At 52.1% G+C, this 13,867-nt stretch overlaps 1 protein-coding gene across 4 annotated transcripts in view; it reads right to left on the bottom strand.

The window, feature by feature from the left end:
* Ptprn (protein tyrosine phosphatase, receptor type N) overlaps window positions 1–13,005 on the bottom strand; it is a 16,166-nt gene extending 3,161 nt beyond the window's left edge. The window contains exons 1-19 of one of the 4 annotated variants that reach the window (XM_005361582.3): window positions 12,816–13,004; window positions 11,103–11,153; window positions 10,807–10,920; window positions 8,919–9,015; window positions 7,159–7,417; window positions 6,721–7,075; window positions 5,741–5,875; window positions 5,068–5,102; window positions 4,196–4,473; window positions 3,923–4,009; window positions 3,599–3,678; window positions 3,398–3,462; window positions 2,577–2,795; window positions 1,895–2,095; window positions 1,648–1,795; window positions 1,437–1,510; window positions 1,154–1,231; window positions 937–1,056; window positions 421–587 (exon numbers count right to left, since the gene is read on the bottom strand). In XM_005361582.3, the coding sequence (XP_005361639.1) occupies window positions 421–587; window positions 937–1,056; window positions 1,154–1,231; window positions 1,437–1,510; window positions 1,648–1,795; window positions 1,895–2,095; window positions 2,577–2,795; window positions 3,398–3,462; window positions 3,599–3,678; window positions 3,923–4,009; window positions 4,196–4,473; window positions 5,068–5,102; window positions 5,741–5,875; window positions 6,721–7,075; window positions 7,159–7,417; window positions 8,919–9,015; window positions 10,807–10,920; window positions 11,103–11,153; window positions 12,816–12,930 (2,678 nt within the window). In that variant the 5' untranslated portion in view covers window positions 12,931–13,004. Of the gene's footprint in view, window positions 1–420; window positions 588–936; window positions 1,057–1,153; window positions 1,232–1,436; window positions 1,511–1,647; window positions 1,796–1,894; window positions 2,096–2,576; window positions 2,796–3,397; window positions 3,463–3,598; window positions 3,679–3,922; window positions 4,010–4,195; window positions 4,474–5,067; window positions 5,103–5,740; window positions 5,876–6,720; window positions 7,076–7,158; window positions 7,418–8,918; window positions 9,016–10,806; window positions 10,921–11,102; window positions 11,154–12,815 lie in introns of all 4 variants that reach the window. The other 3 variants (XM_005361583.3, XM_026786194.1, XM_026786195.1) reach the window with 3 other exon arrangements.
* Between the last annotated feature and the right edge of the window lie 862 nt (window positions 13,006–13,867).

The following is a 13,867-nucleotide window of genomic DNA, read 5'->3' as shown; positions in this document are numbered from 1 at the left end:
GAGACAGTGATGGGAAAGAAAGAAAGGAAGAGAGAAATAAAAACCAGGCAAAAAGACAGGAAGAAAGATGAGGATGAAAGCTGGATGAGAGAGAAAGGGAAAGTGAGCACAGAGCTGAGGGCCAGAAGGACAAGGCAAGAGACAGGAGGGAGGAATCAAAGTAGGAGCCGGCGGGAGAAGGGAATTAGGCAGGCGGGAGAAGAGAACCTGGGGACCCGGTCTCCAGGGAAGCCCGCAAAGGAGTCGGCTAGTGGAGAGGCTCTGGGAGAAAGTGGGTGTGAGAAGCGCACCAGGCTGGGGCGGCATGGCCAGTACTGGTTTGGGGATGAAAGGCTGGTGAAAGGTACAGAGGTTAGGGCGAGGCTGCAGGTCAGACCAGGGACCCCAGGAAGATCCGGGTGGCGCCGGCAGCCTGCTCACCTGCGGAAGTCCAGCAGCGGCCGGGTAGAGGCCGGAGTGCCCTCTGCCGGCCAGCTGAGGAAGTGGAACTGAGTGAGCGTGCGCGTCTCCTGGGTCTGCACGTTCTTAAGGTAGAAGCTCCGCACCAGGAAGTCCTCGCACCAGATGTGCTCTGACACCAGGTTCACCTGCCATGTATCCCACCGGTCTGAGAGCGCAGTACGCGCTCCTCTCCCGGCCCCACCCTTCTCCCTCTCAAGCAGTCCAAATGCTAAATCCTTCAGGATGTTAAAGGCGGTCTTAATTTCAGTCTTTGGATATTAATTTTCCCTGTCTTATATACTCATGGCTCTGAGCTTTATCAAAGTCCCTACAAATGCCTTTTGATGCTAGACAGAACACACAAATATTCATGCATGTATGATATGTGTGTATGTATGTATGTATGCATCTATACACACATTTGTATATAAAACACTAGAGCGCCATCCATCTTCCCCACTCTCACGGTCCCCTTACTGTGGGGGTCCTGCTGACCTCATAGACGTGGTAGAGGGAGGATCCTTCGTCTGGCCAGTATCGGTCGCACTGTTTGACACCGTCCTCCACTAATGGGGTCAGCATGACAATGACCGTGCAGCCACTCTCCCACACCATCTAAGGACAGAGACCCGGGTAAGCAGCCCTCTAGCCTCCCTGGCCCTGGTTGCTCCGAGGGCTTCGGTTCCTAGGAAATCCCCCTCCAAGGATGCACCTGCCAGAAGTCCGCGATGGTATGGGACAGCGGTCCCTGTGTGGCTATGTAGGCTGGCATCCGAGGGTCATGCTCGATCTGAGGATATGGAGGATGTGTCATGAGCCAGAATAGGAAGGGCCAGCTTGGAGGGAAGGTGGGTCAGGAGTGGCCCAGGGTCTGGGGAAGGCTGAGAAGTCTCTATTTTAATGCGAAGACCCAGGCTCTACAATTGTTACAGGGCTCCAGTAAAGAGGGGCACCGCAGACGGAAGAAGATGAGGATGGAAGTCAGAGCCACTTACAATGGGGCTGGCGTTGATGTAATCACTCCGAGAAGGACTGCTCTCCACTTTCAGTTTGATGCGGGCGTGGTCATCTGTGCAGAACCCCCAAAAGGCCTTCTGGCACCAGGCGTCTGCCGCTCAGCCTGGACCAGGAGCCCCGATACCTCCCCATAGCCCCGAATTGCTCCTAGCCCGGGGGGGGGGGCAGGCTAGCCCGCTGCTCACTTACAAGGCAGGAAGTCAGGATGGCGGTTCTTCTTGATGTTGCCCTCTCCCTGGGCGATGGCGCAGGTGTTTGGCTCTGCCTGGTAGGCACACAGGGCCTGCCACTCCTTGGCCAACCGGTCGCGGTTCCGAAGATGATCCTCCATGTATGCCTGTAGGGGTACCACCACCTGGCTCTGGCCCACACTGCTCATCCTGCCTCTCCTGCCAGCCTGTCCCCTCCCCACTTTGGGCCTGGCTCCATTCCTGACCAGAATCATGTGTCCCGTAGAGATGTCCATGTTGGCCTGGGCGGGCTCCTCACACCAAGATGGGGTGCTGCTGTGGGAACTGGGGCTGGCCTGGGCTGCATCACTGAACTGGGAGGACACACTGCTCACCCTAGAAGGCTCTGGCTGACCCTCTGCCCGGCTGAACAGGGACTTTGTGGCCATGTGCTGGCGACACAGGTCCTGCAGAAGGAGCATTGGGTGAGGCTGGGATTCCCTAGAAATCCTTCAACAGGACTGTGGGGCTGCAGCTCAGTGGTAGGGTGGGTAGAAATGCTTGCACAGCTTGAATGAGGCCCAGAGCTCAGTTCCCAGTGCTCCAGGCAGGCAGGCAGGCAGGCAGGCAGACAGACAGACAGACAGACAGACAAGGCCTTGGAGTCAAGTCTGGAGCCTTAGGCTTGTCTCTGATTGATGGGGTAAACAAGGTCTGTCTTTGCCCCTTCTTTGGTGCTCGGTTGGTGCTTATGACAACCTCAGATATCACAAAGTAAAACCCCAGAATCGTAGCCTTGAAAGGAATCTCAGGCACTGGCTATCCCCACCCCTTATTCACTTAAAAAGTACATGGCAACACCTCCTTCCAATTCTGCTCCCCTCTCCCCCCTTACAAGAGCAAGTCTCTCAAGTCCCTGTACTTCCTTCCCTCCATGAACCTGCACACCTGGTACTCAAAAGTAGTGTCACCATGGGCCCCCTCTGGCCCCAGTGCTGCCAGGCGCTCCTTATCCCGCTGTCTTGAATGATGGCGCATACACAGGGCCACTGCCAAAGCCACTAGCAGTCCAGCGACACCTGCCAGGGCCACCAGAGTAAGCAGCACTGAGCGCATGGGAGATATGCCATGGGCTTGTCGGGGAAGGACTGCAGCTGCCTCCTCCCTCTGTGGGAACAAAACCAGAGTCAGTGGCATGGTGGCAGGGGGGACTGGGCCCTGACTCCTTAGGCCACCTCTAGGAACAAAGCTGTGACCGTAGGGGCATGCAGGGCATGCAGAAGGGCATGCAGCCTCCTTCCCAATCCCCATCGGACCAACGCAAGTGCCAGAAGCTTTGGGCGATCCCACCAGAAGGATTTCCGTACAAAAAGAGAAAAGGAGATGTCGGTATGAAAATGATGGTCTAGCCATCAAGAATGGTCAGAGGGGTGGCACAGGCCTTTGATCCCAGCACTCAAGAGGCAGAGGCAGGCAGATCTTTGTGAGTTTGAGGACAGCCTGGTCTACAGAGCGAGTGCCAGGCCAGGCTCCAAAGCTACACAGAGAAACAGTCTTGAGACGCCACCCACACACAAAAGAAAAAAAGAAAAAAAGATGGTCTTCCAGGAAAGAGCCACTTCGCCATCTGCTGGTCAAAATGAGAACTGCACAGAGGGGCTGCCAGGGAAAGGAGGTTGGAGAGCCAAAAGAACTTTCAACCCTTTGAGTTCTCCAGTCCTTCGCCCCCTCTCTTGTGTTCAGAGTCAGCGCCTACAGTTAGTGCTTACCTGTCCCACCCCTGTCTGCAGAATCTGGAGCCCTGTCTTCGCTTCCAGTTCAGACTTCACCAGCCCTGCAGGAAGGATTCACATCAGGCTCTTTCCAGCCCCATACAGGCTGGAAATATTTTAAAGAAGCATTATCACAGGCCTGGGAATCGCAGTTGGGGGTCAGGCTTAGCCTGGGCCCAAGGATAGAATGGTATTTACCAGCTTGCTGAGTCACATCTGCCAAAGACAGGTTCTGCTCATTGTGCCGGATTCGGAAGGTGACGGCTGGTCCCACCACACTGCCAAATAGGAGGTCTGTTACTACCTGACCCACCTGAGATTCCGGCCTCTAAAATAAAATAAAGAGGCCAGCACCAGGGATCAGGGATTCCCACAAGCAGATTTAGGATCGGGCTGGCAGTAGAGCCACATGGGGCTGTCGCACTTCCACAAGTTGGCAGCATCTCCCTGACCCCTTCAGCATCAACTCACTCAGGCTACTTTCTAGACCCCTGTGCTGCCCCACGGGGATGGCGGTCCCACCTGATGTTGATGAAGCTGCCTGAGGACATGTGCACGTGCTCAGCCAGAATCTCCAGCAGTTTGACTCCAGCCACCAAACTCAAGGGTCTGCAGGAGAGGGGCAGGCAGAGGGAGGAAGGGGATGCTCAGAGGCTTTAGTGAAATAGGCCACCTCCAGAGGCACAGAACCATTTTTTTTTTTTAATGAAAGCTGCATTCTTTCTCTCTACTTCCTGCAAATAGGCCAGCCCAACCCCTCGGGGACAGGAAGCCCCCCCCCCCAGCAGTGCTTACTTCTGGTCAGTGACTATATAGCCGTATTCCTCGGCTGATGGTCGAGCTGAAGGCTGCTCCACCGCTGCGCTCTGGCTCTGGCTCAAGGGACTTTTCTTCTCCAGCAGGACAGATGAGACTCCAGGAGGACCGGCTGTTTGGGGAGGCTCGGGGATGCCAGGGCTCAGTACCTGCTGAACTTCATTGAAGGTGGGGCTGGCAGTGGGGTATCCAGGAAGCAAGGGTGTGGGGGGCCGAGGTTCTTCTGTGTCCCCTTTCTGCATTTGTTTTTCTGTTGTCTGTTACAAGGCAGGATGCAGGTGTAACCCCTGGAGTGGAAGGGCTCGGGGCTGGGGACGGGAGGGTCACACTTTGGGGGCTCTAAACTCTTTGACAGAGGAATTTAGAAACTGTTTAGCTTTCTGCCCCCCCCCAATCCCATACAATGGGCACGGAGAACACATCCAAAGAGTGTGAATCAAATGGGTGAATGAATGATCGAATGAGGGAAATGTGGTAAATTCACAAGGAGAGCCTGATTATCTGGAAAGATGAACAGAAAGGCAATGGTTTTGAGGATTTTGTTCAGTGGTGACATGTTAGATGCCAACGTCTAACACAGAAGGAAAAACCATGCAGCTACAACAGGGGGGAGCCCCCACCAGAGTCCCTGCTGTAGGGATCATCAGAATCCGAAAGGATTGTGGTAAAAAGAGGAGTGGGTTAAGATTCTGGCTTTTGGTTGTATCAACTTGAAGTGAGGCCACGGGTGAGGATTTGAAGTCCCTGGGCCTCAGAATGAGGAAGCAGAGGATAGATTCCGAGCCATGACCCCTGGCATTCAGATTTCAGCCAAGAAGGGTTTGTGAGGCAGGAAGGTGCTGGGAACTCACTTTCTTGACATCAGCTCCGACATTTACAGCCCCTCCTGGGGAGACAGAAAAAGCCAGAGTCTAGAGAAAGGACCAGAGCTCTGGGACATGATCTGTCTGTGAGCTCCTGTCCTGCCAGTAACACAGACACCTTCCCCTGCTCCCACTCTCCATGTCCCCATCACCTTGAGCTTCCCACCCTCTGGTCTTTTCCTGGTCTAATGCTACAGCTTCCCGTCTTACCCCCTTGCTTCCTGGGATGTGTTGGTAAAAGAACTCTCTTTTCAGCCAGGCATGCTAGACCATGCCTGCAGTCTCTACACTCTAGAAGCAGAGGCAGAAGGGTCATGAGCCCTTTTTTGTTGTTTGCTTTTCCAGACAGAGTTTCTTTGTGTAGCCCTGGCTGTCCTAGAACTTTCTCTGTAGACCCAGGCTGGTCTCAGACTTAGAGATCTGCCTGCCTCTGCTTCCTGAGTGCTGAGATCAAAGGCGTGCATCACCTGGCCCAGCTAGGATCATGAGTTATTAGGTTAGCCTATCCTACAGCAAGACTCCATCTCAAGAAAAAGCAAGACCAAAAACTGTCCCCTTGTGACCCTCCAGGTCACAAACTGTACTCCCTGCAGTCTTGAGTAGTGGGACAGTAAGCTTTCATGGAGCAGGGAGTTTCTTCCCTCCCTGCCTGGACACTCACCAAGATTTCTTCCTGTGCCCTTGGGCAGTAACTGCAGCAGGGTCAGGAGTGTGGAGAGCTGCTCCGGGGTCAGCTGACGCAGCTCTACCCCGTAGCCTGCCAGGACAGCAGCCAATCTCTGCATAGTTATATCTGCTGGGAGCCAGACAAAGAGCTTAGGGCAGATGGTAGGATACCTTGACGGGATGCAGATAGATGGGTGGGGAAGGGGACAAGCACATTTGAGAATTCTGTACACTGATGCCCTCCTATTCTCAGACTTTGAACAACTTGAGGTATACCAGGTGCAAACCCCACTGTCCCTTCACTGGAGTTAGTGCCTGTGGACATCAGCTTGTCGCTAGACAGTTTGAATGTGTGAACCAAAGGCAGAACGCCAAGTGTGGTGATTCATGCCTCTAGTCTCAGTACTCAGTAGTCTGAGGCAAGAGGAATGAAGCCAGTTTGAATCCAGCCTGTGCTAAAAATGAGTTCAAGAATAGTCTGGAATAATAGCAAGATCGCTTAAAAATAAATCAAAAACCTGGTGATGGTGGTACATGCCTCCCAGCCCTTGGAAGGCAGAGGCAGGCAGATCTCTGTGAGTTTGAGGCTAGCCTGATCTATAAGAGCTAGTTCCAGGACAGTTAGGACCATAACACAGAGAAACCTTGTCTCAAAACAGAAAAACAAAATAAAAGTACAATTAAGTAAACAAAAGAGGGGCTGGAGAGATGGCTCAGTGGTCAAGAACTTTTCCTGTTCTTCCAAAGGTCCTGAGTTCATTTCCCAGCAACCACATGGGCTCACAGCCATTTTTAATGAGATTTTGTGCCCTCTTCTGGCCGGCAGTGATACATACAGGCAGAACACTGAGTACATAATAAATAAATAAATCTTTATAAAAAATACATTTAAAAAACAAATGAATAAATGACATCTTCCAGGACTGGCAGGAAGGAACCGCCATAGACAGAGGTGGGTGCCGGGGGTCCACTTACCTGGTTGTACTGCTTGGGAAGGGGGCTTCTCCCCATGACCCCCTACTACTTCCTCCTCAGAGCCCTCTGAAGAGTCCTCTGTCCGGCTGCTGCCCCCTTGCTCTGGCAGCCTTGGTACCCTGGCCCTACCAGGCACTGGCAACTCTTGGGCCATGTAGAGCAGCCCTGGGTCCTGGAAAAGCTGAGCGGGTGAGGGACCCTGAAGGTCTCCGAAGGAGTGGCCAGAGTGAGCCCCCAGAATGGCCTTGGAAGCACTTCTGCTGAAGAGGGCAGGAGCTTCAGCCTTGGGCAGGTGGCCAACACCAACCACCCCTGGGGAGCTCTCTGAGCTCCGGGAGCCATCTCGGGGGCCAAACTGTAAGAAACCAGAGATGTGGATAGGAATTGAAGTCAGAAGTGGGTACTGTGGTTGAGTCATGGCTAGAGTCAAGAGCTCACCTGGTGGAACAGGTAAGGCTGCAGCAATGTGGATTCGTAAGTCAGAGCAGGGTGGGGAGGCTGTGGGGGCATTAGCAGGTGTTCCAAGAGAGGGGGCAGCAGCTCAGCCTGCAGAGAGGACAGTGGAGAGCCCACCCCAGCTCCATTCCCACCCCCTGGAGGCCGAGGGAGCCCCTGGGCAGCAGGAGAGGAGCCAGTGGGATTGCCCTGAGAAAGCAGCTCCCCAGCAGGGCCTGGTCTCCTGGGCATCAAACCAGACCTGGGGAGGAAAAGAGGGAAATAAGGAGTGGGATAGAGGGAGGGAGGGGGAGAGAGAGGGGAAGAGAGGGGAGACTTATTTATATGTTTGTATAAGACAAAGGTGTGGAGAGTTTTCAAGGCTGAGGTTGGACAGAGTCTGCCATTTAGAACAGCTTTATCCTCTTAAATGAAGAGGAGAGATGGGCCAGAGGGCACGGAGGTGAGAGTAGGCCCTCTGGCTTGGTGACTATGCCTCAGCTTTGGGTAAAAAAAAAGAACAGGGGTTTACACGTGTGTGTGTGTGTGTGTGTGTGTGTGTGTGTGTGTGTGTGTGTGTGTGTGCATGTGCGTGTGTGTGTGTGTTTAGCTAGGGGTCAAACCCAGGGCCTTGTGTATGCAAGACAAACACTCTACCACTGAGCTACATTCCCAACCACGTACGCAAAACACACTTGCACAGTCTAGTGAAGCTTAAGGGGATGATGAAAGGGAGATTGGGTGCTGGGGAAGGCATCTGGGGCATACATACATACACACATACATACATGCATACACACATACATACATGCATACACACATACAAGATGGACTGTGACTTTAGGGTGCCTCTGCGTTATTGTTCCTGTGCACCCCACCTCACCCCAGCTCTCTAAGTATATTTTCAAACAACTAAGACTGCCCTGGCCCAACTGCTATTGCCTTATTGATCCTGGTATCATCATCTGACCTCCACAGGTTCTTCTTTGTCTGAGAATTGCCTTTAGAGCAGATGTTCTCAACCCCTGGGTTACCCTTTGAGGGTTGAATGACCCTTTCATAAGGGTTGCCTAAGACTATTGAAAGACACAGGTATTTATATTATGATTCATAAGAGTAGCAAAATTGCAGTTATGAAGTAGCAATGAAGATAATTTTATGGTTGGGGGTCACTGCAACATGAGGAACTGTATTAAAGGGTCATAGCGTCAGGAAGGTTGAGAACCCCTGCTTTAGAGGCTCTAACCACGGAGAGAGAATGCCACTTTCTGCCTTACACAATTCCACACAGCAATGGAACAACTAAGTCCAAGAAAATTCTAGTTTGTCTTTTTTAGATTTATTTATTATGTATATAGTGTTGTGCTTGCATATACAACTGCAAGCCAAAAGAGGACACCAGATCTCACTATAGATGGTTGTGGGGCCCCATGCGGTTGCTGGGAACTGAACTCAGGGCCCCTGGAAGAGCAGCCTCTCAGCCTCTGATCCACCTCTCCAGCCCCTCTAGTTTGTCTTTAACAACGACTTTAAATAGCAAACATCAGCATTTTTTTAAAGTATTTATTTATTGTCCTGTTTTGCTGGATCTCTAGGATAAACTCAGCCCCTTCTGAGCCATGTCAACACATTAGAGGGACCATTCTCAATGCTCTTTTACCTGTGCCCATCTGCTGACCTCGGCACCTCCACCCCCTTGCCTATAAGGAGAGGTACAGATCACCGGCCCCAACAGCCTACAGCTGTTGAGAAAGACTACCTACCTGTCCCTTGGATGGAGTTCTGAGGGATGAAGCCTGGGGATGCGTTCCATCTCCTGGGAGATCACATGCTGGGTGAGGTCATCACGCCATGACAATCCTGTCAGGAGAAAGGACAGGGCTTGAGACTGGGGGCCCAGTACCAGAGTGGAGGCTTGGCAGGGCTGCGCCATTGGAAATGCAGTGGATGAGCTGAGCTGCCTCCCCATTTCTACCCCCAGGTACAACTTTTGGAGTCAAACTGCCTGGGCTGAAACCCAGCTTTGTTTGCTGAAGAGCTGGGGGCCTTGGGTGTTGTTAAGCTTCCAGTGTCCCATCTCAATACTCTTTGGACCTCAACTCTCTCGCCTGGGGCTTTGTATCTCCTAAGACTACTGTGATAATTAAAATAACATATCATGGGTGATAGTTCTGTCACACGAAGAGCTCTTAGCAATGCTGTCACCACTGCCATCTCTTCATTTCTCCATTCTAAGCCTGAGTCTTTTGTATAGTGGGGATAACACACATTTTGTGGGCTCCGAATGCCTATTTCGAACTCTTGGACCATCTCCACCGTGATCCCCACCATGTTCTCCTGCCAGCATCCCCTTATCCTGGGGCATGGGTTCTGACTGACTCTACCCATGAAGCTCTACTCTCAGAAAAGAACTCTCACTCAATCTAGAGGCATAGCATCTCACTCTCCTCCATTCTTCCTTCTATGGGTTTATTTATTTAGAGTCAGGGTCTCACTGTGTAGCACAGGCTGGCCTGGAACTCATGGCGATCCTTCTGTCTCAGCCTCCCAAGTGCTGGGATCCCAGGTTCTGCTCTGGATTTATAATCTGGATTACTCATGACTCATATCCTGGGACCTGCAAGCAGCTGTTCCATGCATGCATCAGAACTCGCTGTGTTCCCTCCAAGGGACCCCTAGATTTCAGTCTCCCCGAATTTCTCTCCTATCTCCATCCTTCTCCTCTCCACTGAGTTATTCCTCTTAGCACGGAAATATGATGTCATTTCTTCCACTTACAGCAATAATGTTTCACCTGTGTCCTCTTGCATCTGTCACGCCAATATATTGCAGCAAACTTCTTTTATTTCCTCCAAGACAGGGTTTCTCTGTGTAACTGTCCTGGCTGTCCTGGAACTCACTTTGTAGACCAGGCTGGCCTCAAACTCAGAGATCTACCTGCCTCTGCCTCCCAAGTGCTGGAGCTAAAGATGTGCACCACCACTGCCCTTGTTGCATAAAGCTTCTTTTTTTTAAATTTATTTATTATGTATACAATATTCTGTCTGTGTGTATGCCTGCTGGCCAGAAGAGGACACCAGACTGCATTACAGATGGTTGTGAGCCACCATGTGGTTGCTGGGAATTGAACTCAGGACCTTTGGAAGAGCAGGCAATGCTCTTAACCTCTGAGCCATCTCTCCAGCCCCCTGCATAAAGCTTCTTAAGACATGTCTTAATATGGATCAATGGTGCATGCCTACAGTCCTGTACTTGTAAGGCTAAGGCAGAAGGATCACCATGAGTTCCGGGACAGCCTAGGCTACATAATAACTTTGGAGCTAGCTTGGGCTACACAGAGAGAGCTTGTCTCAGAACAAACAAACAAACAAACAAACAAAATCCTAACAAACCTAAAAAATAATTTCCAGCAACTTTAGCTGAAGAAGATCTCCTGTGTGTAACTTTAGATAATTCCTATGTGAACAGCTTACCTCTAGGGTCCTATTGTTACCCTTGTTCTGTACCCTTAACCAGCAAGATCTAAGAGGGTGGGGCCTCATAAATGAATATAATTATTAAGATGTATGAAGAGATTTTTGGATGAGGTGCACCTTTACTTCCCCACCAACCAAGTCCCAATCTCTGTGTCCTCGAGCAATCAGACCTCACCTTGGGACGTGAGTTGCCGGAGCACACCTTGTAAGCGCTGGAGAACTGGGGAAGTGACTTGTAAAAGTGGCCGTGCCTGCCCAACTCCTGCCTGGCACTGTCCAAACAAGCCATCTAGAAGCACAAAGGTGCTGTTGTCATGGGGTTTGTAGAAGGCCTTCCAAAGTCCAGGCTGCAGATGGACAATGCTCTTTCCACCTTCTCTGGCTTTAGGGTGCTGCTCTTCTGCCCTCCTGACATCTGGGCTCTCCCTCCCCATCTTTGTCCTTTGAATCCTATGCCAGGGCCCTACTCACCCTGGATACAGACTTCCAGGTGTGAGCAGAGCCTGCGGTCAAACAGACAGCCTGTGGAAAAGCGGATAGATGCTCAGAACACAGAGAAGGGCTAAATGCCTGGGAAACCTGGGAAGCAGATGTGGCCCATTACTTCATTCTAAGGAAGGCTTTAGGTTGGGAGGACAGCAGGGAAAAGGACTAGAATTCTCTCTCTCTTTCTCTCGTGTATGCATACAAATTTATGTATGTTCATGCATGTGTTCATGTGTATGGGGGCCAGAGGTCAATGTTGGGTATCTTCCACACTTGTTGCCCACTTCATATTTTCAAAACTGGGTCTCTCACTGAGTCTGGAGTTTGCCCTGCACATCCCAGAAATTTATCTGTCTCTACCTTTTCAGCCCTGGGGTTGGACATAAATCACATTGCATGGCTTTTTTATATGGGTACTAAAGATCTGAGCTCAGGTCTTCATACTTTATGACAAGCAGTACTACTGACAGAGCCATCTCTCCAGCCCCATGACCTAAAACTCTCGAGGAAGTATGGGGTCTAGCTTTGAATTTTAAAGATCTTAGTTTGAGTCTTTAAAAGGCTCAATTTGCTTAACTGGGAGTTGGAGCAATGCGAGGAAGGGGGCGGAGAGCATGTATTATTGTGGGAGAACTTGAGACTAAATTCAAAAGGAAACCGTAGTTTCCCAAATATCGCAAAACATCCTAACTTTCGTGGCCTGGAACTCGGAAGAGGCGGAAACTCCAACGTGATATGGAAGGGGTGCAGGTGCCTGATTCTGTGGCAGCCTATCCCAGGCTTGCGGCGCTGGTGCTGTCCGTGGTGCTGAATCTGGGAGCCAAGAGTACGTAGGGAGGGGAGCCGGCTACCAAGGGAGGGGTGACGAGACCAGGAGTCTCCACAGGATCTCATCCCTCGGCTCTATCTTGTTAACTCTCGGCCTCACAGGAAGTACCGTACACTGGCCTCCAAGCCAGGGTGGGGAAAGAGGGCGCCAGATGGAGAGGCTGCACCCCTTCCCCCACTCGCCACCTTCCCACCCCCATCCCGGGCCTGTGAGTCAGCGCTGACTCCGTCCGCTTAGATGTGAGTCAGCATCAGACCTGGTTGTGGGGAGGGGGACAAGGAGAGGACCTTCCCCTTTTCGTCCTCTTCTGCTCCCTCCCCCCACGTGTCCCCTTCTTATAGGTGACCAACTCGCAGCAAATGAGCCCTGCTCTCTAGCCAATCCTCCAGGGAAGCTGGAGCCGGGTGACAGAGGCCAGGCTCCTGCCGCCGGGTGGTCGCCTCTTCCACCTTCCTTCCTCCTTCCCGGCTTCCGATTCTTCAGTTCGAGTCTCCACCTCGACGTCTCTGGCCTCTCCATGGTCCTGTAGTCCCTCTAAATCCGTCGACTCGCGTACACCCCCATTCCTCCTCCCGAACCTTGTTTTCCCTGGAGCCCACTTCTCCCAGGTCCCGCCTGCGTATCCCAGCTCCACCTCCCGGCCTACGCCCCTTTCCTTGCAGCCGCCCTCATCTTCATCTTCCTTCGGATCCCTGCCTAGCCTCTCATCTTCCTCATCCCGTAGCCCTCACGCCTCCTCCCCCCCCCCCGCCCCGCTACATTTAGTCTACCTGGGCTTCTTGTCTTTGCGATGCTTCCCTTGCCCCCCTCCACCACTACCGAGTTCTGCTCCCGGCCCCTGCTCTCCCCCCATCAAGTTTTCTCCTGACCGTGGGCACTGATGGCGCTGCAGCCCCTGGGGCGGCCGCTCAGCAGCAGCAGGCAGACCAGCAGCCGGAGGCCCCCGGAGCCCCCGGGACCCCCAGGCCGCCGCGGACGCCGCATCCTTCCCGGCTGCGTGAGCTCGCTCTCCAGCCAGAGTCTCAGGGACGCTGGCGGGAGTCAGCCGAGGAGCCTAGGCGGAGCCTACCGCTCCCCACCCACCTCCAAGGCGGGGTCTACAGGCCCCTCTTGAGGCGACTTAGCCAACTGCAGGCGTGCGGTGACGACATCTCCACCCCCGGCTCTTATGCCTATTTGCGTCACACTGGCGTAAGAGCCCCCTCTTAGCTCGGGAATTACTCAACCTATGTCTCCTCCAACATATAGTAGCTTCCTTTCTAGAATTCCCACTGGGTCCACCCACTCCTGACCTGTATTTTTCAGGTCCACCGCCTCTGTCTCCTTTGCTCAGGGTTGTTGAAAAGGACTCAAGTTCTATGGTGAACAGGAAAGATACGTGGGCCAGCGAGTACACGCCCTGAGACAAGAAGCGTAGGAAACCAGAATAGGAACTTGTAACGCATCTCCATCACAGCTACTGGCGTCATCCCGAAGATCAGGGATGGTTGGGCGTGTGTGCGGGAATAGCCTTGAGCTAGTTGCTTACCTTGTTTAGTAAAGCGAGGGGCAAAAGCACCTGCCCCAGCGGTGGTGGTGAGAATTTATGCGTTAACTCATCTCTGGGCCAAGACCTGTTGTGCAATCATAAACGCTCCTATGCACTGACTTCTTTTCCGTTTACATTCTGTCTTCAAATTTTTTCTTTGGTATTTGTTTTCTTTTAGTTAATATATAGCAACATACATATATCACAGTGTGATATTTCAGTACCTGCACATACATGTATGCAGTGTGCAATGAACAGATCCACATATCTGGCTTAACTATTACCCCCAGACATTCATAATTTCTTTGTGTTAGGAATGCCCAGAATCTTTCCTATCAGCTAATTTGAAATAGCCAGTGCACTGTTGCCACCGATAGTTACCCTACTGTGTTA

This window comes from Microtus ochrogaster, linkage group LG4 (assembly GCF_000317375.1).
Source record: "Microtus ochrogaster isolate Prairie Vole_2 linkage group LG4, MicOch1.0, whole genome shotgun sequence".
Classification (NCBI taxonomy): domain Eukaryota; kingdom Metazoa; phylum Chordata; class Mammalia; order Rodentia; family Cricetidae; genus Microtus; species Microtus ochrogaster.
The sequence above is the reverse complement of the archived record's forward strand: the minus strand, read 5'-3'. Positions and strand labels throughout refer to the sequence as shown.